The 27222-nt window shown below is 37.9% G+C and overlaps 1 protein-coding gene across 1 annotated transcript in view; it reads left to right on the plus strand.

Moving 5' to 3' along the window:
* LOC127629985 (mediator of RNA polymerase II transcription subunit 13-like) overlaps nt 1-27222 on the plus strand; it is a 48739-nt gene that overhangs the window by 10581 nt on the left and 10936 nt on the right. The window contains exons 4-15 of the mRNA XM_052107338.1: nt 2242-2387; nt 11726-11923; nt 12062-12253; nt 12837-12996; nt 13116-13223; nt 13871-14572; nt 19224-19440; nt 19574-19604; nt 22455-22570; nt 24356-24440; nt 24793-24995; nt 25108-25307. Coding sequence (XP_051963298.1) covers nt 2242-2387; nt 11726-11923; nt 12062-12253; nt 12837-12996; nt 13116-13223; nt 13871-14572; nt 19224-19440; nt 19574-19604; nt 22455-22570; nt 24356-24440; nt 24793-24995; nt 25108-25307 — 2358 coding nt within the window. The remainder of the gene's footprint in view (nt 1-2241; nt 2388-11725; nt 11924-12061; nt 12254-12836; nt 12997-13115; nt 13224-13870; nt 14573-19223; nt 19441-19573; nt 19605-22454; nt 22571-24355; nt 24441-24792; nt 24996-25107; nt 25308-27222) is intronic.

Raw genomic sequence — 27222 nt, forward strand, 5'->3', positions numbered from 1 at the left:
TTACCCAGTCAAGAGCAGTGTGTTTTCTTGTTATGGTTGTTTTATTATTATAATGACAAACTGGACGGCAGCAGGTCTATTAGCTTACATTTATACTTACAATCTGACTTTTTAATACAAATTAGCTTTTTTTCCCTCCACTGTTTACATTCACTTTAGACAACACTCTCTTTGTTTACATGAATACCTTACCAAGACAAGCATTTTGGCGGAATGTATTTATCCGTTCAGGTGCGCATTAGCACGAGCATTTTCACTCACATGCGCATGTTCAGCGCACACGCATACGCCGCGTGTCAATCAAATAGGGTGCAGCTGTTATTAGATCACTTGTGAATTATAAAATACATGCTCTGGATTACTTTCAACAGCAGAATAAAACTATCACAAATATAGCCAGTTATTTTTTTTTTTTGTAATTGATGTTTTATTCAGTCTGCTTGTCCATTCGAGCAAGTACAATTGTCTTTCACTTGCCCCTTCAAAAATCCACTTGTCCCGGACAAGATTGTAAACATATACAATGTAAAGAGGTTAAATCAGTAATTTCTGAAGTGTTGTTGATATGGCAATGTGTAGTTAAAGACACAAAAATTGTAGAGTGGAACTTGCTTGCAAACCATATTGATGCCAGATTTGTGAGCAAATCCTTCTCTTGAGTTGGTACTTTTTAGTTAATTAGTCAAAATGGTTCTCGAATCGGTCTGAATGTATCACTAGTAAAACAGTCTAAATGAATATTATTTAAATACATTTTCAGAAATCACAGATGACTGGAAAAGTCAATTGAAATGTGGTATTTATAGAAATGTATTAAAAAAATGTATAAAGTCAGACCTTGTATAAATGTATAAAGAGAACCCTGAAACAAACGAAGGGGTGGGTGAACTGTAGAACTTGGTGAATGATGAATAGGCCTATTCCAAATTTGTGGGCGAATGTTTTGTGTTGGATTACAATTACTGCAAAAGTAGTCAGAGGCTGAGAATTTCTGGTGCTTTTTGTTCTTTAACAAGGCAGGTTGGTCATGTTGAACACTGAATATATAAGGCTGTGCACACACTTTGAAGTGCCATCTGTCTGAGTTGTTTGTAGTGGTTTTCTGGTGGCATGCCTTAATGACACTTCTATGAGAGCTCAACAGACATATGAGGAATGCAGACTCCCCTATCTCTCTCTCTCTCTCTCTCTCTCTCTCTCTCTCTCGTGCCCTCCACTTTGCATGAGTTTATGCTGGCAATGCACACCCTGTTGTTATCAGGGTACCCTGGTTTTACCATCACTTGATCCCTCCAACAAGCGCATGATGCACAGTGCACACATCTGTTAGCTCAAAGGGTGCAGGTGTTGCTGAATGTGAATGGGCTACAGTGTTCAGGTGTGCAAATTGAGAGACTTCACTGTTCTGGAACGTCATGTCCTTTTTTTGTATTTTAAATGCCATGTAAGAGATCAGTGTTGTCTGTAGTACAAATAGTCCCTGAAGTTTGCAGAATATGTGAAGTTGATCGCTGCATGTGTGGTGTAACAGCTGTTTACTCTAGCCTGCAGGTCACAGTACACTCACAGGTGTTCGGTTTTTAACTTAACAATTTGTACTACAAAACAAGTCACCGTGTTAGAATGTCATTGTGTTTAAGGATTTAATCAAAACCCTTCAAAAAGCCTCTAAGTTAAAGTTAAAAGACAGATCTCTAAAGTTGTAATATATTTTCAGGTTTGTCAGAAATTTTACCAGAGGTTGCCAGCATCATGAGGAGATGATTTAGGCATAAAAACGACTTGAGACAATATTTTAGGAAGGTGACGATATGCAACTCAAAGTAAGCCATTTGTAGGTTATTATCCCATAAACATGTTCACATTGTGGCTTTGTAGCACTATTAAAGCCTTTTTCTGTTTGAGCAGCATTGACTCAACCAATGCCTGGAGTTTGGGGTGGGACGAATGGCAGACTGGAGTGTTTAGAAATTATATGTGCAAATGCATTTGACTAGTGCTGCAGAAATTCCACACTTCATCTTAAATGTCTATTATTCCCTAACCCTCTTCCCTCTTGGTCAAGGTTCAGCTTCTGTGTCACAAACTGCAGCTCTCAGGGCAGTAAGCTTGTAATCACACTGTTAGACCTCAGCTGTCAACACATCATTCTCAGAGACCTCCAGAATGTGTGCCACTTTCTCCCAGGCTGTAATTCCAGAGGCTTCATGTAATCCATCATTTGTCCCTCTTTCTCTGCAGTGAGCACCTGTCCTGCTCCTTCACGTTCTTTGTACATGGAGACAGTAATGTGTGTACCAGTGTGGAGATCAACCAGCACCAGCCTGTTCACCTGTTGAGTGAGGAGCACCTGTCTTTGGCCCAGCAGAGCAGCAGCTCAGTGCAAGGTAGGGACGTGCCTAGGTGGTCGACTAATCAAGTAGTCATCTAACAACTGACTAGTCGATTAGTGGGTTCAACTGACATTAGTGATCACCTATTATGGTTTTTAAACGTGCCTAATTTTGTTTTAAATGTCTTGTACAATAGATTTACATGCATCCAAGGTCAAAAACACTTTAATTTGCTCATAATTTAGATTGCAGCATTACCTTTTTTCCCCCCAGTGTCAAAAGCGACTCATTCAATGATCCGTTCTAAAGTATTCATTCTAAACTCCTCCTTTCAGAGGAGCTTACTCTGCTCTGATTGGTCAGATGTCCCAGTCTGTTGTGCTTGGTCTACTGCTTAGTGTAGTGTCTGAGGGCGGGTCAAAGCTGTTCGCTAGCAGCCAATGAAGACCAGAGGCAGGTTTTTTGTTAACAAATTACATAGGTTAAGTTCAAGAAGTAAGTCTGGAATTACTAACGACTCGTTTCAGGTGTTCAGAATCGGTTCTTTCTTTTAGGAGTCAATAACTCCATTTGTGGTGCACTTGTGCTTACACTGTAGAGCCCTGCCGGTATCTTTAGTGTACTGTGGCTGGTTGTCCCTTTCCTCTAAAATACACATGGTGACTCTTGGCCAGAATAGGCTGCAATGAGGACCAGACTTTATAATGATAGCCAAAGTCTGGCTAGGTGAAAAAAATGCTTTTGTAATGATGCCTATAATCCCATTGCTAAACTTTTAATTTGCGTGTTTTGGATTGGAAAATTCTAGAAATCACATTGTTTTATTGACGCAAAGACAAATGTTTTTTTGCTGGCCGTGAAGCACATGCTGACAGTAGACATGAGAGGGAATTTTACGGTTTAGTGCTGCAAGTGAAAAAATGACAAGCCCTCCCTTTTGTTCGGTTTACTTTTATGTGGGTTGTAGTTGTCAGACTAGTGGCAAACACATGTTTTCTCTTTCTACTCAAGGTCACAGTAATGGAAGGCCTACATCATTTTAACACCTCCGAGACACTGCTTCTCTAGTGGTAGTCATTATCTTAATCTAGTCCAACTGTAGCCCTGATGAACTGTTTTCCAGATTCAGTACTTCTGCTTTCAGCTTTGTTACATCACCACTGGTTCCTCTAGGGTGCGGAGTTCACAAGATGTGTATTGCATTTAAGCTTGGAACTAGTGTTGTCAAAAGTACCGGTACTTCGGTACCAAGTAGGGTTGCAACGGTATGCGATTTTCACTAATGATAACCGTCTCAGAAAATATCACGGTTTCACTGTATTACACAATTACTATTATTAGTGAAAACAGAAGGGTTATTTTATTTATTTATTTTTGAGCAAACACTATTATAATTGAAACTATTTATTTTATTGAAGTATGTGTTACACTTTTAAGAATGATGCGGCATCCACTCTTGGTACATAGGTGTAAAAAAAAAAGTCTCTCTTTTGAAAATAAATAAATAGAAAAAATAAGAAAGCTAACAGAATTATAATAAACCTGTAATGATTACCTTGTCTTGTTTCACCGTTGCCCCTTCGTTTCCCACTTTTGTCTCTTTTGTATTCCTTAGTTTTCACTTTTGTCCCTTGTGTAGCTCCATAGTCTCCCTGTTAGCGTTCGTGTTCCCTGTCATTGTTTTCACCTGTCTCATTAGTTTGCCATTGGGTTCTGTTTATCACCTTGTTATCTTGTTTTGAGTTCTGTTTGTTCATTGGTCCCTTTGTCCCATGTTCTTGTATTTAAACCCTGTCTGTTTGTTCAGTCCTTGTCGATCGTTGAATGTTGTTGGATGTTCGTGTTCCCACCGTTCCTATTAATGTTGATGTTCGCTCCCATGCCTGTTTTCCCGTGTTCCCAGTTCCTGTGTTTTCGTGTCTTGTTTTCATTTTGCCCATCGCGGTAGTTTCATTTGTGATGTCTGTTTATCCCCTTGGTCAATAAACCCGCGTTTGGATCCTACCTTCTGTCTGCCTTCTCCTGATTTCCCATATCGTGACAAAACCGAATTATAAAAATGATAAAAAATAGCATGTAACTACAACATGTTATATAACTAAAGCATGTTAGTTTACATGTTAGCATAGCATGTTAAATGAAATACTAAATGAAAAATAACATCAGCTGTGTGAGCTTTTGTAGTAATGTCCTATGATTATTAATAATTAACATATACTGCTCCTGCCTGTAACTTTATCTCAGTGCTTCTCAACTGGTTTTGCTTCAGGACAGATTTTACATTGGACATCAAGTGTCGACCTGCCATAGATTAAACATAACCTGTATTTAATGTATCCTGGGTTGCATTTCCTTTTTTGTTGCATAGTTTTGTTCATGGAATTGCAGTACAAGGACATGCATCAAGTGACATTATTTTTGTTGTTGATGTCAAAATCTACAGGAAGTTTTCTCTCCCCCTTTTAAAAATTGAAGAGTATATTTATTTGTATGTGCCCATTATTATCCTGTTTGTTACCTAATATTACATATTTATACTAGAGATGCACCGATCAACGGGCCAGGGACCGGAATTAGCCGATTTTCCGCATGCCCGGACCGGTAACCGGCCGGTCAGCCTCACGTCTTACCGATTCCAAGCCGGTCCGTTTTGTTGCCAGCGGCGCAGGCAATAACGTCACAGCCGCATGTAAACATGTCATTGGTGTGGAAGATCTTCACTGTGAGTGAAGAATACATAAAGTTCGAAATGTGTAATAATTGTAAGGCCAAAGTAAACCGTGGGGGAACCACCACAATAACTTTCGGATCAACAAACCTAATTAGACATTTAAAACACCATCAACCAGCTGAAAATGCCCATTTAAAAAAATAAGCTAAAAAGGGAAAGCGGCTAAAGCTAGCCAGATCTCAGAGCCAGTCACAAGTCAGCAGCCTCTCCTATCATCCCTTGGAATGAGCAGCGAAAAGACCAAAGCAATTATGAGGAAAATTATGGAATTCGTGTCCCTGGATGACCAGCTGTTCTCCATAGTTGAGGACAGAGGGATCAGAAATCTGATAAATTTCCTCGATACAGAGTATGAGGTACTTTACAACGTTGCGTTGGCCGAGTTGTTTAATCTCGTGTCATGTTACACACGCAGCCTGTTATCTGTCAACATTTGGGTACACAAATCCGGGAGAGGGGAAGGGGGGTGCTGGATGGCAGAGGCAGGCTAAATACTATACAAATTGTGCCGTTGTGATTTAACGTAATTATTCCCACCGTGTCCGATATTAAAATCAGTGCGACACACATTGCAAAAGGCGTGGGCATTGTCGATATGGCTTCGGGATATGAAATTCAATTCTTCCATCCAACTGTTGTTAAATGTACATGTATATTTAGTTTTTTTCACCGGAGCACCAGCTGAGTCTTCTCTCCTCTACCAGTGATGCTTGATTTAACATCCCGCGTCTACTGGCTGCGCAGATATCAACAGTGCAAATGGGTTGTTGGTTGCCAGATTGAGGTCATAAATGATTTGTAATGTGTATGATGTGTCGATTGTGTGAGTAGGATGCGTTTCATTCAAGATCTGGCAACTGGACCACCTTGGAATAATATATTGATTTGATTATTCATATAACGTGGTTTGGGCCATACAAATTACGGGAGTTTTTTTGGGAGAAATAACAAAACGGGAGACTCCCGGGAAAAACGGGAGTGTTGACAGGTATGCAAGCCGTTCCCAAAGCAGTGCTCAGTTTTACAACTGATATTTGTACATCTAACGTAAGTTGAGCGTATTGGACACTTCAGTTTTTCAGATCTTTGGAATTGTTTTGTTAGACGAGTAATAAAGAGAAAAAGGTCCATTTATAAAAATAGTGGGAAATGACATCTGTTATATAAAGCAACTCATTTGCAGTTAATTGTTATTTCTAACTCTTTCTAGTCACAGAGCACTTTATTTTGAGAGTTGTTTAAGTGAGAGAAGATCCTGTAACTTAGTGCAGTTTGGGGGAAATTGTAATGTTTAATAATTTATTTTATTATGAAAATAAAATTTAGCATTGAAGAAAGGTAGATTTTGTTTGTATATGTGGTCAATAATAGTTCTTAGAAAGAAAATTGGAATTAGAAGAAATCGAAATCGGCCAAGAAAATTGCAATCGGTGCATCTCTAATTTATACACATATTACACAGAAGTAAACATTACCATGGTTAGGTCAGTGTGCTAGTCTTAAATAATTGTAATAATAAATTAATTTATTTATGAAAAATAAATACTAGCTGAAACACATCTTAAAACTTTAACTAAAACTGCCACTGTTGATATAAAATGAGGTCTAATAGATTTCTAACTTTTAGATTATTTCATATGAAACTAACATTTTGTCAAAATATAACTTTACTCTTGTAAAATCATGAAACAAATTTGTAAAGGTGATGTGTGTAATTATTAATATTTGTAATTATTTTGGTAAAGGGGCCACATCGGGCTTTTAGTGCATGGGGGGGGCCACATTGTATTGCTTTTGAGATACAATGTTCTGCATTAATTTGGTTTCTATATCTTTTAAGCCCAGAAATAGTTGTGTACTCAATTTTCAGAAGTGTATCTGTGACTAGTGAGACTAGTCTGCAATTGCCTAAAGTATTATATTGCTCTACAATGATAGATACTTTTCTATCAGGAATTAAAAAACTGAATAAAGGCAGAGATTATAAATGTATTTTGCCATCTCTACTTCCCTGTTAATTTATTATTCAGTTTTAATAATAATAAGAAATTTTTTTTTTTATAGAACTTAAATGTTTGTCACAAAGCAGGCGAGTTTACTCATGGTTGCCAGATTGCACAAAATAAGTATAACATTAGGTGGATTATTTCCAATTTGAGCAAGTATAAATCTCAAACTGGGGTGTTTTGTCTCTTATCTGGCAACCCTGTGCATGTTAAATGCTTGTGGAGACGCGTTATGTCCCAATGCAAGTTAACCGAAATATCCAATGAAAAATAAAAACACTTTTACGATAAATGAGCCGCGGGCCACATTAAACCATGTGGAGGGCCTGATCCAGCCCATCTTGGGTGGCTGCTGAAATATCTTCAATGGGAGAACCATGGCATTGCTCTTTCCCTGCTGTCCACGGCCCAGTCCGAATAGACCAGTTGAGAAACACTGCTTTAACTCACACACACTCATGTCAGACCCCCTCACCTTGCTTCTCTCAGACATTTTCTCCACTGCGCATGTGTGTTTGTCGCAAGTTGATGAGTCTGACGTGCATGTGAGATTCTCCGTCCAGTTGCATTTTTTTCTCAATACCATAGATAAGCAAATGTACATGGTATGATAACCGTCAATTTTCAAACCGTGGTATACTGTGAAACCGGTATACCGCTGCAACCCTAGTACCAAGTCAGTACTAAAATAAAAAAAGATGTTAAATTAAATTAATCTTTAAAACATGAAAAAAAAAAGGGAAAAGGGATTTGGTGAAAAAATTCAATTGGATTTCAGTAGGGCCCTGCTATTTACATTGAAATGTAACTTTAGGCTGAAGGAGTGTGACGTAAGATGAATGCAAATGTACTGCGGTTCCATAGAATGAAGTGAGTGTGAAACCAGACCAACGCTGCTGGGGGCACTGGGAACAATCGCTACGACTGATGAGAGATACTGGACTGAAGATTAGACACAAGTATATGTTTTTATATTCCTTCAGACTTATACAAATTATACAAAAGCAGGAATCTCCTGACCTCATAACACAAGTGCTCTTGATGTGCACATTCACTGTTGTTTCACATTCGTCTCTTATTTTATATTTTTATCAGCGATTGCATCTTCTAGCTCTTCTTAGTGACAGCAACTGCTCAAATGTTAGGGTTGCCACCTTGTGGAACAACTAATGCAAATATTTTGAGGCACGTGCACATTCTGCTCTTTCAAAGATGCACGGTTAGAAAAATCGGGCTGCACTCATATAGTGCTTGGACGTACAGCATTTGCGTCTGACCAAAGTATACTTTGGGCTTACGTTTGATGGAAAACGAAGGAAGGTTCTTTCTGTTTGCTAAGTTGACAATAGCTTTATAATGTGCTTCTCTCCTCGACCACAAATATCTGGTGTCATGGGGTTACCATAAATGTTTTATGTAGTAACTTGTAGCATGGTTGGAATTGCATAAATGTCAAATTAAAGAGTATCTAGAGCGATTTTAAGTATAACGCACTCAGCGCACGTTAGCAAACCGAAACTAACGCAGAGTACATTTGTTACCATCGCAAGATAGAATTGTGGAGCCTGCAAAAAACTCCTCTTGTTTGCACAGACTTGCTCTTCCACTTTTTGCTCGATCACACTCTCTTTGCAGGGAGGAGAGGCTGCTTTTAAGACAAGAGTTGCCTCAAAATATCTTGCTGTAGAGGTCGACCGATATTGGTTTTTTCAGGCCGATGCCGATCTTTTGAAATCCGGGTCAGCCGATGGCCGATTAATGCAGCCGATTAATGCAGCCGATTTATTTTGGCCGATATGTGCTTGTTTTTAACCTTTTATTTGAAAGATAAAATGTAACACAAATAATTACTTAAGATAGACAACATTTCTCAACAAATACATTTATTGAACACTTGACCAATCTGCACTTGTACACTTAAAATTAAAAATGTATAATGTAAAAACATATTGTATAAATAATGTATAACAAATATATTAAATAAACAAAGCAGGTGTTACTGAACTGCTCCGAGACACGAAGGTTGAGATCCAAATGCAGCTTTAATTAAGGGGCAATCCAGACACGTAATCCAATATTCAGAGCATCCAAGAGAAGCACAGGCATAACTAGGGATGAGTATCGTTAAGGTTTTAATGGTATTACTATCTTACCGATACTGCTTATCGATCCAGTACTTTAACGGTATTCTTAACGGTTCTTTTTGTTATATATATATATATATATATATATATATATATATATATATATATATATATTAAACAAAGATAAACGTTACATAGGCACAGTGATTTAATTTCAGGAAGGTCTACTAACATTACTGTTCAGGTGTGGTCTAAAAAGAAATCTAATAAAGTAATCAATTGTAAAATAACACTGCATAGTTTATCATAGATAGATTAATGCTTATTAATGCAGACGTTATTCATTCAAGAGCTGTAAGTGATTTTCTCTTTGCCTTTTGTTGTTTGATTCGCAGTAATGGCTCAATCGTCACATGTTTAATAGACAGCTTCCCCTTTAAGACCGAGTTCAGATCTAATAGGCTGCTGATGCAGCATATTTTCTCCCAACTATTTCCATAACTACGTCCATTTAAGACATAAACTGTGTTTAAGTGAATCTCCAAGCCGGTCGTTTTGACATATTTTTGTGTATAGTTGATCGTTTAGACGCGCACATGAAACCCAAAGTAGCCTATAGTTTGCTTGTCTCTTTGCGGTGTGTTTCGGAGCACGCGCCGCCTTGGGAACGGTATCTCTTGCCCTCTTTTTATTATTAAACCCGTCCCGCAATTTAGCAACAGTAGCTAGACTGCATTTTACAACAGTCACCGATCGTGCTGATTCTGACGTTAAGTTTGAGTTTTAGGGAGAAATGTCAGTGCACCGCTGTGAAGGGAAGGAAGTTGTGCTAGACAGAATGCGACTTATGTATAAATATTCTTTTTATAATCTTTGGAAGGCGAAATCTAAAATAAAATCAGACTAATAATCACAGATCTAAACCAGGCTATGTCTGAATGTTTAGTTCTGTCACTCATTAAGCAAGGCTCGTGTTGGGCTCGTTTTGTGCTCGCTGTGGCACCGCGTGAGCGAATTCTCTGTCTCTCTCTCTCTCTCTCTCTCTCTCTCTCTCTCTCACTGCGAATAGCTAAATTGCATCACAGACAAATGGTTTCATATTATTATACATAGAAATGGCTGGCGAGATAAAATAACTTTCTCTTTATAGCAATAAAGGATGTATTTTCTTAATTTCTCCAGTACCGACAGCAGAACCGATAACGTCCGAGCTTACCAAAGCCAGTCCTTCACTAGCCTATAGTGCGTTGGTATCTTTTTATTTAACAAAGTCTCAGATTCACTGTCTGTAATTGCAAAATTCTTGCTTACTTATTGTGACATGATAGCAACCCTTCTGCTGTGATAATGCAACTTCAACTACGCTATCAATATCCAAAGTAGCCGAACGTCATGTCGCCTATCGCGTTTGTCACGTTTTTTCTTGAAGTTGACAGTAACATATCAAAAGTTTTTAATTAAATCTAAAGAAGTTATACAAATTTAACCCTTACTGTTTTCTCCAAGAAACTTAGCTCCTTCCTTAGGCACTGGATGAGGTCTGCTCACTCTGCTGGAAAATGACTCTAGGGGCAGCGTGCGTCGAACACGTGTTCCACAACAACACTAGGCTGCCCACAGATGCGCCTGCCTAATAATCGGCTTGATATGCGTGGATATTGGCCGATGCCGATTATGTAAAAATTCAAAAAATCGGCCGATTAATCGGTCGACCTCTATCTTGCTGTATAATTATTTTTGGAGTCCAACTCATACAGGACAACGGAATAGAGATCAAGCGCAAATCAGTGCATATTTGTAATTATTTTGCAGTGGAGCAGTGCCGCAGCTAAACGGCAGTGCAGAAACTACTGGTTTGTGTGCATTATAACTAGCTATCACTCAATATTGATTGATTGTTTTATTTTTTTATTCCAATTCTCTTCACATTAATGGCTGAAGATTGACTTTTGCAATGCATGTTCATAATGCTTGTTCTCAGTTGTCTGGGATGTGTTAGTAAATTAACACTCTCCCTGAGGGCAGTGTAATTCTTATGTTCAACTTTTGTTATATGCATCTGCACATGCGATGAGTTTGAATGCCAAGTGCTACTGAGTTCTAGTCCAATTAATATGAACCTCCATATTTTATTTTGAATACTGCGGGCAAACGTCCTTTTGAAGTTATGCTTATTTTAATGGGAATTGACTGATGATAAAGCCAGTGCTTGTTTCCCCTGTGACCACTGCACTACAACAAGTGTCTCACACTCGCAATATGCTTCATCAGCTGATTGTAAACCGCTAACTCTTTCGTGTTGACACGTGCCAAATGTTCACTTGGCTTCAGTGTTTTATTTGTCTATAAAGAGAACACCTCTCTTTCCATTTTCCTGTTTTATATCTACGTGAATGTACCAGTCTGAAATATTGACACAGCTCTTGACTTTGATTTAATGGCTTACTTTGTAGCCCAAAGCATTGTTCTCATGTTACTACAAGGTGAACAGGGAGACTTTACCAGGAAGTATCACTCTTCCCATTTCACTGACACACACTAATGTTTCATACACTGCCTGTTTTCCCTTAGTGATCCTTTCTCCGTATGGTTTGAGTGGGACTCTGACAGGCCAGTCCTTTAAGCTCTCAGATCCACCAACCCAGAAGTTGATTGAAGAATGGAAGCAGTTCTATCCCATAGGCCCGAACACCAAGGAGGTCACGGACGACAAGATTGATGACCTCGACTGGGAGGATGACTCCTTGGCTGCTGTTGAAGTTGTTGTTGGTAAGACTGAAACTCAGGTTGTTTTATCATTGTCTCAGAATTTTCTTCTTACATGGATACTTTACCTAAAAATAACAGCCTCAAAGCAAACTGTAATTTGCATCAGTAGTAATCAGAGTTTTGCCTGTGGTTTTGCAGCTGGAGTTAGGATGGTGTACCCAGCCAGCCTGGTACTGGTGGCTCAGTCGGAAATCCCGGTTGTGGCTACAGTGAGCTCCTCCACCTTTGGTTCTTACTCAGTAGGTCAGCACAGTCACATGACCCATGGAGATGCTGCCATCTCTTCTGTCACCCTGACTCCACCCACATCACCTGAGGAAGCCCAAGCAGGTACCAGCACAACGTTTTACATTATGAATACTGAAGGAAATACTCTAAAACCTCTTCTAAGTCACAGGTAATTTGAACGAATTAACCAAGTGCCTTACATTTTTGTGTTGCAGAGATCAGTAAAGACAACTTGAAATGGCATGTGCAACGCATTTAAACAGAATATTCAATGAAAAAATTTAATGGCTGATATAATTGGATAAATACATGTTAGGCTATGATATTATTTGCTAATATTATTTTTCCCCTCCCACAAAGCCTTGGTCATGCCAACATCAAGGTTGTTTCAGAGGTAGAGAAAGTTATTACACTTTGAAAATATATATATTTTTCTTCTATGTAATAATAATGTGCAACAATGAATAATGTACACAATAAGACCAGGGAAAATTATCAAAAATTTAATTATCAATTTTATGTGCAGTTTAAAAAAAGTGCACATGAAGTACCACCTTCCTTTTGTTTTGAACTCTCACTCTGTTGTATAGTCAAAACAACTTTTGAGTTGCTATTGTGTGCCAGCCTAAGGGCAGTGGCATCCTGTCGTGTAAAAATTGTTTTGGGTTTATTTTCACCGCTGCAGTCTCTCAGCCTGCTCAGAAGTGGGTGAAACTCTCAGCAATGTCAGGCGGCTTTAGCGTGGACAGCAGCAGTCATCACGGAGGCAAGATTCCCCGCCAGCTAGCCAGCCAGACGGTGGAGAGAGTCTGGGAGGAGTGCAATATTAACCGAGCCCAGAACAAGTATGAATAATTACTGCAGCTTGTCCGCTTGACTGATCAGCCAAAGCAAATTACCTATCAATGGGACAGTTATTAAGAACAAAGCAACTTCAGGCATTAAGTACAGTTTATTTTTGCAGGAGAAAGTTCTCAACCATGTCTAATGGACTAAGTGAAGAGGAAACGGATAAAGCTTCTGCTTGGGAGTTTGTTGAACCATCTCAAAGGACACAATGCAATTGCTCAAGGTACGCGACAAACTCTTGAAATACTTTTTTAATAAAGGACATGTAGTTAAAAGGATAGTTCACCAAAAAAAAAAGAATTCTGTCATTCACTCAACTTTATGATGATCCAAACCCATATTACTGTCTTACATGGAACACAAAAAGAGAAATTTGAAGAATCATAATTCAATATAATTAAAGTGAATTGTGACTCAGGGCTGTCATGCTTCAGAAAGAACTCTATAAAACCCACTGGAAAAAGTAGTTGATACAACTTCTGCTGTGTATTCAAAGTGATCAGAAGTCGCATTATCGCTTTTCTGATGAAAAGACAGAAATTTAAGTCTTTATTCACTCTCTAATCAAATCATAGAAACTATACACTAGTTCATACATGGTGACTACATCATAGGACTGCACTGTAGTTGCCATATTTAATTTGGGCACTGCCAATGGGAGTTGATCAGTGATTTGATTTGAGAGTGAATAACAACTTAAATTTGAGAAGATTCTTCCAATTTTTCCATTTATGTTTGATGGAAGAAGTCATTCTATATTAGAGTAAATATATAATGACAAAAGTTTCATTTTTGGGTGTACTATTCCTTTAACTGCATTATGTAACTAAAGGCAACTGATTAAATCTGGAGCATTGCCTTTTTCTTTAGGCTTAAAAACCAGAAACAGCGGGCATGTAGCACCCCAGGGCACCCTCCATCTGTTGGCCAACCTTCTCAGCCCTCCACCAAACACAAGATGGCGGAGAAGCTGGAGAAGGGGGACAAGCAGCAGAAGAGACCTCAGATGCCCTTCCATCACCGCAGCTCTCTGTGTGAGGAACCGACCCGGGAGCAGGGAGATAGTGTTCACAGGCTCTGTCTTCAGAGTCATGAGGAAAGCCGTTACCCCAGCCTCCACCATGCCGATGTCACAACCAGCAAGACTCCAATTCTCAACGGCACGGGCGACGAGATGGCCAGTTCCCCTCAGCCCCCTCCACTCAGCCCGCACCCTTGTCAGCGTGGAGATGAAGCAGCTGAAGACCTGAAAAATTCCTCCTCTCCCCTCGACCAACACTTCTACCCTCCTTCCTCCGAGCCATGCCTGGTGCCCCAGAAACCCCCAGATGATTCACAACTAGACCCACTACCCTTACCCTATCCACCCCTATTCCCAGAGTCACTGGAGCCCACTGTATACGTGGGCTCGGCCATTAACCCCAATGAGGACACAACACACAACCCCTGGAAGTACTTTAGGGTGCCCGGTGGGAGGAATGCAAATTTCCACACGCCTCAGCTTCCTGTGGTCACACTGTTTGAAGATGGAAACAGGGGTGGAGGCCATGACAGTGTTGTGTCAATTACTGAGTGAGTATTTAAGCATTGTGCATCTGTTTCAAAACATTGTAGGCAGCATTTTAAGGATCCATAAGCTGTGTCTCATTTCGAAGGCTGCATGCTATGTAGGACGGCTGCAGTATAGAGAGCGTCCTCCTTTAAACAAATCTCGTTTAAACGAGACTGCCTTCATAGGACAAATGGAACGTAACATGGTTGCTATAACAGCCACTTTAATAAGCGCGAGTGCTTTGAGTGAGAAGGGAACAAAGTCCCTTAAGAAGGGAATGTATGAGGTAAATTTGAGGAGTTATAAGGATGTAAATGGAAAAGAAAATAGATTTTACCGGTTTACTTTGTCTAATACTTTATTTGAAATGTATATCAATATAATTATACATATTATATACTCTGCAACATCTACTGAGGTACTTCAACTTGGGAATTAACATTACTTGCGTTTGCACAGCATATTTACTGGCAAATTGGTGTAATTTTTTTTTAGACATTTACGTTGAAGAAAAGAATTGTGGGTTGTGAATTCCCGTGAAAGAACATTGCATTCGAAGGCAGCATTTGAAGTGTCCTACTCGCTTTTCTGAAACGAGATGGCCTCGATGACGTATGCGGTCGATAAATGCGACCTCCAGAGGAAGCAGCCTTCCTAATGAGACACAGCCATAGGTGTACTCCTGACACAAAGTCCATTTCAAAATTTGGGTACCATAACTACGCTGCCTCCTTCAGGCCTTTACACACCAAAAGCGGCACGCTAATGTGAAACTAATTGCCGACAAATGGCCCTTTCACTTTTGAAGCGAGGCAAATGATTGCCATTAGAACATCCAGTTTTCACAATAGGTGGCGCTAATTGACAGTCAACTTCTGTACAGAAATGGCGCAAACTTACAGCTGGTTAGACCTTAATCTCACGTAGCCAGACCTTTGAATAAAACAGCAATTATCTGCAGTCTATAGCAGCTTAAACTGGCCAAGTAACACCCATTTGACAGGAAAAGATCAATCACAGTTGGTTTAGTCATCACATGCTGTTTAGTGGCGGGGTTATCAGAGATATATAATTCCATAATAAGTTGCACTGAAAACACCTGAGAAAATGGCAAATAATATGAAGCACAGAAAACCTCATCATAGTATTTCGCAGACAAAGCAGAATATGCGGCATTGCTCATGAATATCTGCTTTACTTTCTGCTACGTGGTTCAAATGAAACTCTGAATATCTTTAAAAGATTTGATGTCACTAACCTGGCAAACTTGATCTGACAAATATGGTAATAATTTTTTCCTCAAAAGCGCTCATTGTCTCAATGCAGAGCCTTGTGAACATGATCCTGTTTCTAGAAGGATTGATGAAAAGTCCTGTGCTTCTGCTAGTGAAAGCTCCATCAAACAAGCCAATCAGATTTGTGCTTACTGGTTTGAAAAAGCATTTTTTTAATTTTGTGTTCAATGTGCATCAGACGGTTAGATGAGAAGAACTATTTAACAAGTTCACCCTCTGGGGCGCGTTTTGCTGTTTTTTTTTCACATAGCAGTAACATAGACTTAAAATACTCCGTCATTTATGGTCATATAAATACAATCAATACATGATTATAAACTATAGAGGGTCTTCTTTTTTTGTGTACACTCATATTAACATCAAAACCTTGTGTTTTTTTTTTTTAAATAAATAAAATAAAAAGGGTAAGCTTTCAGCAGTCTCTGTGTTCACGATCATATTTCAGAAACATCTCACTAAAATGAACTTAAACTCTGCGAATTCTTCTCACACAAACATGAAACATATGTCTAAAGAAAGCTTAAAATGTCTACTTTTAAATAAAACAATTAAAATTTAAAACAAATATTCTCCTGCAATGCAATCTGTTTGAAACAAAGCGATGTACAGTTTTTACCTTGTCCATCTCATTATCTGTAATGTGATCCCACCCACCAGCAGAGCGCGCCATTCATACGCTAATGTGCTGAGGCGATCAAGGGAAAAGTACACGCCCCCGACTGCGAGATTTGATGTAAACAAACACAACTAAACTTTTCTGCGTGCTTGTAACGATACACAGGCGATCAAACTCTTGGCTATTAAGGAAGAGTTAACATTTTTCTCAGACGAAGAGGTGGACATTTGTATTTTGAAGAGAGATTTGTTCCAGCAGAGGATACAATTTCAAACGAGTAAGTCATTTAGTTTTCATTAGCTGACATGCTATTTTATATAAACATGTACATATTTTACTAGTGGGACTGTTTCCAGACAGGATTCAAAGTTTGACATTTGACATTCAAAGTATTGACATGTCCTAATAGGCAAGTTTTAGTTACATGTAAATGTTGTTATTTACATTGTATGCTGTATGATATAAATATGATATGTAATATGATATGATATAAAAATAATATGAATGTTAGATTATATTTTAATGTGTTTATGCTGACTCGTTATCATCAACAAAGCTTGTGCTTGCAAATATCTGTTCAGGTTAAAATGCACTTTAAATATGCCCATATTAGAAAATCAGCATATTATCATATGTATTTTGGATCAAATAAATGCAGTCTTGGTGAGCAGAAGAGACTTCTTTTAATGGTAGTGTAGGTCTAAAATTAAGTAAAGTCTTTATGTAAAGAAAATATATAGTCAGATTACTTCTTTTAACTTAAAACTTGATTTTGATCATTAAGTCTCCTCACATTAATTCTCTCTCTGTCACATTCCTCATTGATAGGCCCAGAGGAGTGGTCTTTGTGTCCTCAGGTGTAAATCTCATCAATATTCATGATCGTTCACGCCTCCTCACATATTACCATTCAGCTCTAAAATTGTCACACAAAAGTTAAATGACTATATTGTTTTGTATGAATGAGTGATCAGGATGATTTTTACATAATTTTGTAGCAAAACTCTAGGCTACAAGATCCAGTTCTCAAAAGTCAAATGTTTAGTATGTGTTATATGGCCTTATTTCAGTGACTTAAAATTTTCGTTTTTTCAAAAACCATGCATAAACATTATTTTCTCAAAAATACAAACCTGTACATACATGTTGCTCACATATTATTGTAGCCTAGTTTGTGCTGAATACAGTGTTATCAGACTTTAGACATTAATATGTTTTTAAGCAACTGAAAAAAGCACAAATGTCAAGGCATGTCAAAACTTCTCCAGGGCCCAAAATACCCTCAGACCCCAGAGGGTTAATGTAACAATATTCCAACAAATACTGGACTGCTGTCAATATGCTTCAGAACAAACAGATAATTCATTTTCAGTTGATAAACTATAAAATATTTTAATATTTTGGTAAAAGATCCTGCAGACCCTGCTGCTTTGGCCGTCTCTGGACCCCTTGTGCAGTTTTGTAGAGACTATTTTGACTGTTTAGAATAATTTTTTTCTTCTTTTCTTCGGTCAACTTTGAAATAAAAAAAAAGTGCAATGTGTAAATCTATATCATGATAAATATAGATATCGAAAAATATGAAAAAGATTATTGTGATAACAATTTTGGCCATATCGCCTAGCCCTACTTTAGCACCACCAGTTGCACTTCTGACATGTTAAAAGCTAAAGCTCATCATTTATTTATCAGGGAATTACACACTGTAAAATAATCTTGCATTGTTGGTGCGAGAATGTTCTCTCCAGGTGTGCATGGCTTCATATGAGTCCATTGTTTCTATTCAGAATGTCAGTCGTGGCAAAACTTTGCGCTTCTCATTTTGGCCAAATTCTGAGGAATAATCAGATGTATCCAAATCACTCACTTATAAGACTCCATTTAAATTAGGCTGCAGCCATAAAAAGCACATGCTTACCATTGTGGTATGTTACTGTACATTGTAATTACACAAAATACAGTACTAAGAGCATTTTCGACTTTGTGAAATTTATTTGAAAAATAAATGTTTTTATTGGCCTAGTGGAGGAACTGAATTCTAACAGTGTTCATTTGGCAAGCAGAATGAAGCCTTTAGCAAAGCAATTGAATTACTTCTCTAAACATGGCCTTGCCTTAACTACAAGCTATAAATGTACACTTGTACAAAGAACATTACTTTGGCCTATTTGCAAGTTATTTTGCTTCTCCTGTTATCGATCACATCTTATGTTGTGCTGAAAAAGCTGCTTGCTTTCCATATTGGAAATTGGAGAAAACATGTATCCAGGGTTCAATTCAGCCCCACTAGTTGTTGCTTTCCCAGTATTGTAGTACAATCTGACCTAGTGATGTTTGGCTTGGATGGATAAATAATTAATTTATGACTTCAGTGAGTGTTGACTGCTCCAAGTTTTCCTTAAGACCATACACAACTGATATTTTGATTTAGTGGCTGACAGAGTCAGCTTAGGGTTATAACCTACAGATATAACAAAATTGACAGTTCTTTGGCCAATTTTCAAATATGGCTAATCTGAAAGTGTATGTAAAATATATTTGCAATTCTTTTAGGTGATGCTTGTGGCACAGAAATTACACACTTCACCTTTTAGTTATTTCTCCATCTTCCTTAGGAAATACAATTATAATGCTGATACCAACCTGATAAAAAAAACAACAGTTGTGTAATTCATCATTGAATCACAGGTATTCACCGGTTTGACTCCATCTCATCCCATTACTAGAGGTGAAACATGGTGTGGGTTATTTGGTTTGCAGGAGAATGTCCTCTTCCAAGAGGCCTCTTAAGATTTCAGAGGAGCGGGTGAAGATGTACGAACAGAGGAAAAATCAGTATCTCTCTGAAGCTGTGTGTGATGGAGACCAGGAGCGGGAATCTGATCCGTACGCTTTTCTGGAAGGAGATGAGGAGTTCAACTTCACTGATAATGAGAAAAGGCCCGGAGGCGAGAGAGAGATGGGGAAAAGAAATAAGGTCAGGCACTGATGCTTTAAGAATATTACAGATCCTGCTGTTTGTTTGTGTTTGTGTTTTATTTTATTTTTTTCAAAGAGTCATTCTTTCTCAGATTTTTTTTGTTTGTTTTTGTTTGTTTGTTTACTTTCAGAGGGATGATGGCAGTTTGTTGTCTTCTGATGGTAAGTATAATTTCCTCAGTTGCACACTTTTATATACATGTTCAATGTGTATCACTTCACATTAGAATCGTTAACATTAGTTAACACAATAGCTAACAATAAAATCTTGGTACAGTTGAAGTCAGAAGTTCATTCATTTATGCCGCGTTTGCACTACACGATTTGCCGACAGTTTTGTGGAGATCGCTAACAAAAGCCCGAAATCATAGGCAAATCAGAGCTTGCTCCCCTGAGCGATGAACGCAATGTCTGAATTGTCAAAGATACGATCTAAGAGAAGTGCCGATGTCAGTGAGATATCTAGCATATTACATTTCTGGACCTGTCTGCGATTCCAAATCGTGCAATGTGAAATTTGTTTTTACTGAATACAACTGCAGCGTTGACCTACAGCCAATGAGAGAGCAAGAAACGGGGCACAGGAAGTTTCAGTGGGAGGAGTCCTAATGTACCTGCAACAGAACATCAATTAGCCTGGCTGCGGTATCAAGAAAGTCTCATTGGACTGAAGAAATAGAGGAAACAATTGTGGAACATTTGATGTTTCCTCTGAACTGTACCACAACCGGGTGGAGAAAGAGAAGAGTTGGAGAGAAATTGGCAATTCTCTTGGACAGTCAGGTAGCACATTGGTAGATTTTTCAGTATGAGGTACTTATTCATATTGTAACCAATAAAATATATGATGCCATTACACATTATGTAAAGGCGATTTAAAAACATACATATCATATTCTGAAATGCATAACATATGACCATGCATTTGTTTTCGTATCTCGTATCACATGGAGTCCAGGCAGAGTCGGGGATTCGTCAATAGTGAAATGTTTTGTAATGTGTTCACCCCTGTCGCCGATTCCTTGTGTAATTTGAAAATGCCACGACTTCAATGACAAGACAGACAGTTGTGTAATATGAACGATACCATAATCCGACGTCTTTTTAAAGTCCTGTAGTGTGTAGGAGGCACTTGGTTGAAGTAATTAAAAAAAACATTTTAACCACTCCACAAATGTAATATTAGCAAACCATATATTTGGCAACTTTGTGCATGACACAAGTAATTTTTCCAATATTTTACATACAGATTGTTTCACGACTATATGACAATTCCAGTGGGTCAGACATTTACATACACGAAGTTAACTGTGCCTTTAAGTAGCTTGGATAATTCCAGAAAATTATGTCAAGCCTTTTGACAATTAGTCAATTATTTTCTGATAGGAGGTGTACTGAATTTGAGGTGTTCTTGTGGATGTATTTTAAGGCCTACTTTCAAACTCAGTTCCTCTTTGCTTGACATCTTGGGAAAATCTAAAGAAATCAGCCAAGACCTCAGAAAAACAATTATTGACCTCCAAAAGTTTTGTTCATCCATGGGAACAATTTCCAAATGCCTGAAGGTATCACGTGCTTCTGTAAAAACAATAGTACGCAAATACAAACACTATGGGACCACACAGCCGTCATACCGCTCAGGAAGCAGATGCATTTTGTCTCCTAGATATGAACATAGTTTGGTGCGAAAAGTGCAAATCAGTCCTAGAACAACAGCAAAGGACCTTGTGAAGATGCTGTAGGAAACAGGTAAAAAAGTATCTGTATTCACAGTAAAAAAATAAAATTAAAAAAAAGAGTCCTCTACGTCATAACATGAAAGGCTGCTCAGCAAGGAAGATACCACTGCTCCAAAACTGCCATTAAAAAGCCAGACTAGAGTTTGCAAGTGCACATGGGGACAAAGATCTTACATTTTGGAGAAATGTCCTGTGGTCTAATGAAACACAGATGTTACTGTTTGGCCATAATGACCATCAATATGTTTGGAGGAAAAGGGGTGAGATATGGAAGCCGAAGAACACCATCCCAATCATGAAGCATGGGGGTGGCAGCATCATGTTTTGGGGGTGCTTTGCTGCAGGAGGGACTGGTGCACTTCACAAAATAGATGGCATCATGAAGAAGGAATATTATGTGGATATATTGAAGCAACATCTCAAGACATAAGCCAGGAAGTTAAAGCTCGGTCACAAATGGTCCCCAAGCATACTTCCAAAATTGTGGCAAAATGGCCTAAGAACAACAAAGTCAAGGTACCGGAGTGGCCATCACAAAGCCCTGACCTCAATCTGATAGAAAATTTGTGGGCAGAAATGAAACCGCTTGTGCGAGCAATAAGGCCTACAAACCTGACTCGGTTACACCAGTTCTGTCTGGAGGAATGGGACAAAATTCCAGGAACTTATTGTGAGACGCTTGTGGAAGGCTTCCCAAAACATTTGGCCCAAGTTAAACAATTTAAAGGCAATTCTACCAAATACTAACAAAGTGTATGTAAACTTCTGATCCACTGGGAATGTGATGAAAGGAATAAAAGCTGAAATAAATCATTACTATAATCATCATTACTAATTTTTCTTATATTTCACATTCTTAAAATATAGTGATCCTAATTTACCTAAATCACGGTTTTCTATGATTAAATGTCAGGAATTGTGAAAGTTTAAATTCATTTGGCTAAGGTGTATATAAACTCTGACTTCAACTGTGCATCTTAATTTCTTATACTGATATTGCATTTTTTTTTTTTTTTTTTTTTGCATTAAAATTTGCATACTGTAACATTAGTTAATGCATTATGAACTAACAATAGTGTATTTATAAATGAACATTAACCAAAATAATAAATGTTGGCGGGAAAAAAAAATAATTGTTCAGTGTTAGATAATGAAACAAAATGCATGAGCTAATTTTAAGAAATCAAGCGTTAAATGTTTAACAATACATGAGAAATATATGATGAAATGTTTTTTGAGACCTTAAAAGTCATATTTGCCTGTTGGCACACAGACGCTCAGGGTTCGGCTGGCAGTAAACCGCTTCCCACCACAAGCTTGATGCATGAGACAGACCTTGTGGTGTCCTTTAATGACCTGGACAACCTCTTCAACTCTGACGAGCTCACGGTTAGTACTAGTGATAGGCTAATATAACTGCCAGATATGGGAAATTTTGACATTTGGGTCATAAGCAGATTAAGAAGGTTATTCTACCTACCACCATGTCAATTGATAATAAATTATTTCTGTTTTATAAAATGTGTTTGTGGCATGGGGGGCGTGGTCATGTGTCGGTCTGCGGGAGAGAGAGAGAGTGGTAAGGCTTGTCACCTGGTTTGTAATTACCTCTAACACCTGTGTCTTGTTATAGTGATACGGAGAGAGACATTTAAGGAACGCCAAATGTCGAGAGCGAGACATGACCACGCCCCTCATGCCACAGTGTTAATTTCATTTCAGCAATTTTTTGTACAATACATTTGCTTTCATTAAACTGTATTATATACTGTATATCAGTCATAGTTTCAGCTTCGAAATCATGATTAAAAAAAAAAAAAGTATGCTGTACTAGGCATCCAAATGTTCTTTAATCAACAATCTCATCTGCTGAGTATAAAAAAAATCTGGTGTTGATGTTGTATTACTAACTAAAGTCATAAAAGCAATTCATCTGCTGTATATGATCATATACATCTCTGTGCCTAATATAGGAAACCAGGTGTACATTTTTCAAGCTTTGTTCCTGTCTCCTGGATCTAGAAAATCTCTTAGGTGTTTAAAAAGAGGGTTCCTGCGGATCCTTAAGTCTAAATGTCTTAAATTAAGTTTTCAAAAATGTAAGGTCATAAGTGTAAAATATCTTGGATTATACAACAAATGTCTTAATTAACATTTAAACAGGTCTTTAATTTGGGGGCAGAAAAACAGGAATCGTGATATGACTAATATGATTATCAAACTTCAAAAGAATACGATTTAATTAAATGAATGTCTGTCAGAGTGAAAACATGGCACTGTTTTATCTTCTCCCAGCATGTGGGGCACGTGAGTGTTTCCAGCTGTTGCAGAGCAGTTCACAATCATTAAGCCATATCGGAAATTTAAGACAAGTGATCACTAATGATCAACTGTTGATGATGATGTTGTGTTGATGAAGTATGACAATGTTTACTTTTAATTGTTTACATTGTAATGTGTTGTAGATTATTGTAGAAGAGCACATTTTATTACACTTATCTGTTTGAATGAGCAGCTGGAAGCAGTGAAGCACATTTCAAAATAAGAATTAATTAAGCCTTTAAATGTAAAAGTGCTATACTATGAATCAAATATTTTTATTGGTTTTATTAGTTTTTGGTATTTTGGTTGCACCATAAACTGCATCTGGGATTAAATTTACTTTGGACTCTTGCGCCCTCTTGTCTGGCCCTCCCCATCAAAGGCAGGAAATACTAAGAACATTTAATATAGACTACCAATTTTAATACTATTGGCAGATTGATTGCCTTTCAATACATTGTCGTATCAGCAAAATCGAATATTGCTTGACCTCTTATTTGTATTTAATTATGTGATGTTACATAAACCAATTTTAATGTGATATACTGCATATGTGGGAAACATGTCTTGTGTATTTTAAACTTGCATATAGCCTATCTTGTTTTACTGATAAGCTTTGTTAAGGCCATGTTGAATGTGTGCCCCTGCAGAGTCTGATAAATAATTTGTTTGGAGATGGGGATAGGGTGTTCATTTTATTTGTTCAGGTCTTGAAAAAGGTCTTAAGTCTTAAATTTGATTTTAAAAACTCTGCAGCAACCCTTATAAAGTTATTTATTTGCTGAACTAGGGAAATAGTAGAGCAGTTAAAGTGAGCAGCCTTGTTTTTGTTTTTTTTTATACTCCAAAAAGCCTGGATCCAGGAGAGCTGCCGGAGGAACAGAGGATAAATTTGGTGGTAAAGAACCGAAACCTGTGGCGCCAGACCCACTGCCTTGTATGTGCCCAGCATCATGACCCCTGCTGAATAGTTTTTGCATGAACTATTCTAATCTCTGTTATTACCAATTTAGTATTTTCAAGTTGTTAATATATTAAATGTGTGAGCACGTAGCTTTTGAATATGTAAATGTAAGTTATTTTTAATTCATTAGATGCAGAGAATTGTGCTTATGGCATAACTACTATAACTGCTTGTATTAAAAGCCATGTAGCTCTTGGATTTATATACAGTAGTGTTGCACAAGTTGCCATCGACTGATACTGTTAATTGCAAAGTGAGCATATGTTACCTATTTTCTATATATTGTGCCAAAATCCTTTTTCAGTGTGCTTGTTTGTTGATCTAGGCTCTGCAGACCATATGTTCCCAACCCCTCCATCTCTGGAGCAGCACATCATGGGTTACTCCCCTATGAACATGGGCAGTAAAGAATACAGCAACATGGAGTCAGCAGCCGGACTGTCTCTTCTGGATGGGACAGTCATCAGTGGTAACTTCAAGATGGAAGTGGAGGAGGGTTTCTGCAGCCCCAAACCATTAGAGATTAAGGTAGAACTTAATTACTGCTATAATTTCCCTGCAGTTATTCACAGCATTTTGAAGTGCATTTTCGTATTTTGTTACTCTTCTCATTTTGTACTATTCTTTATCATGTTTTCAGGACTTCTCTTACGTGTTTAAGCCTGAGTCCTGCCAAGCACTGATTGGCTGCTCCCTATACGCCCCTCTGAAGACACTGCCCAGCCAGTGTCTACTTCCCATCAAGGTGCCAGAGGAGTGTGTGTACCGGCCCAGCTGGACAGTCGGCAAATTGGAGATAATGCCGCCAATGGCAAGCATGACCTTCCTCAACAAGGACAGGTACACCAGCCAAGAATTTATCCTTTTGAGTGGGGGATTCTTCTGTCTCACCAACAGATTTTTAGTGATGTTTCACAGCTTGGTTTGTTTAAATACATTATTCTCTAGTTATAGTTATTAATCAGCAGATCTTTGCATACTCGTGTGTAAAAAAAAGCCACCATAATTAGTGCTACATCTACAGTGGCAAAAAAAATGTAAGTATGTGAACCCTTTGGAATTACCTGCATTTATGTATAAATTTGTCTTAAAATCTGGTTTGATCTTCATGTACATTACAATAAAGAACAAATGCCATCTGTTTTAACTAAGAACACACAAATTATTGTGTTGTTGTTATACATATTGAATACATCATTCAAACATTCTCAATGTAGACTGGAAAAATATACCTGCAAACTAGTCACTTTTCATCAAATTCGCTGTTTTGAATCCAAAATAGGTCAATTACGTGATTCGCGCAGATTCTATTCGTTTTTTTAATGGGGGGGGGGCATTAACGTTTGGTTAAACTGTTAAGCCGATCACGTCCGTGATAAGCACAGTTGACGCGCACACCACCACCACCTCTGTATTTGACAGAAACGGTGCGTTTTTCTGAAGGCAACAACCTATAATTGCGCTCTGGGCTGGGTTTACAATTTCTCAGGCTCCAAGCAAGCAACCAACCAACTCAGGCCCCATTTCGATAAATGTATCTAAAAAATTACAATTAATTTTAAATTCTTCCTATCAGCCATTGTATCCAAGTTCATTCAAATTGTTTAATGTAATAAAATTCGAATTAAAGATAATTACTGCATGTTTTTCCTCAATACAGTGATAAAACACAAAAAATATTTACCTAATATTTGTGTGTTTGTGTGTGTGAACAGGGTGCGCATAATACAGTGTGCAACTGTGTGTGTGTGTGTGTGTGTGTGTGTGTGTATATATCGAATTAATTACACGGTGTCCCGGTTAATCGCATATACAAATATTTGCTGAGAAAGCCCTCATATAACTATATTAAATATATTATGATGAAATAATTATACATTGTTATCTTTTAAATAATTAAAAAAATGTGTATATATATATGTATGTGTCCAGATAATTAAAATGCATTACATTCGTGTGGCAGAAGAGTTCATCATTGATAAGACAATACAAAAAGCAGCTTTAGAATACAATGTATTGTTCACTACCGTATTATTGATCATAAGTCAATCATTGGCATACAGTTCACAGAAATCCATTTCACAAGTGAATTTGTCAATCATTTTGATATTTATTACGAGTGCTTGTTTAAGGACCCGTCAATTTACACCTGCGTCAAACAGATGCTTGTATAGCGTCTCTGGTGTGTTGTGTCATAAACATAAAATGTTTAGGTCACTGTGTCAAGTTAAATGTAGTTTAATACTTAGAACACAACTTGAGATCTCTTAGTTCGGATTTGCGCTCCATCAAGTGTTTTGAACACGAACGCATGTTTGTGTTGTTTTGCTGCTGAAGGGTTGTTTTTTTCACTGTATAAACTGTGCGTTGTCCGTACATCTGAAGCTTCACCACTCTGGAGTAAACGGGTAGTACTAGAAACTCGCATTTCTCAGGAATCTTCCTTATTACGGTCCGCGGGCATTGCGATTTAATTGCGTTAATTTTTTTTAACGTTATTTTTTATAAAATTAATCGCACTGAATTAACGCGTTAAATCAACAGCCCTAGTAAATATAAATATATATGTATGTATATATGTGTGTGTGTGTGTGTGTGTGTTTGTGTGTGTGTATAGAACACATTTTTGAGTAGTTTGAGTAAATATGGTGCAAAATAAGTGGTTGTTTACATTTTGTGTTATAAATCTTATTTTATTTAATTAAATTCTTAAATATCAGCATTATATTGGCCTCTGACACTCTGCTGTCTTGTT

The sequence above is a fragment of the Xyrauchen texanus genome, chromosome 36, assembly GCF_025860055.1.
Source record: "Xyrauchen texanus isolate HMW12.3.18 chromosome 36, RBS_HiC_50CHRs, whole genome shotgun sequence".
Lineage (NCBI taxonomy): Eukaryota > Metazoa > Chordata > Actinopteri > Cypriniformes > Catostomidae > Xyrauchen > Xyrauchen texanus.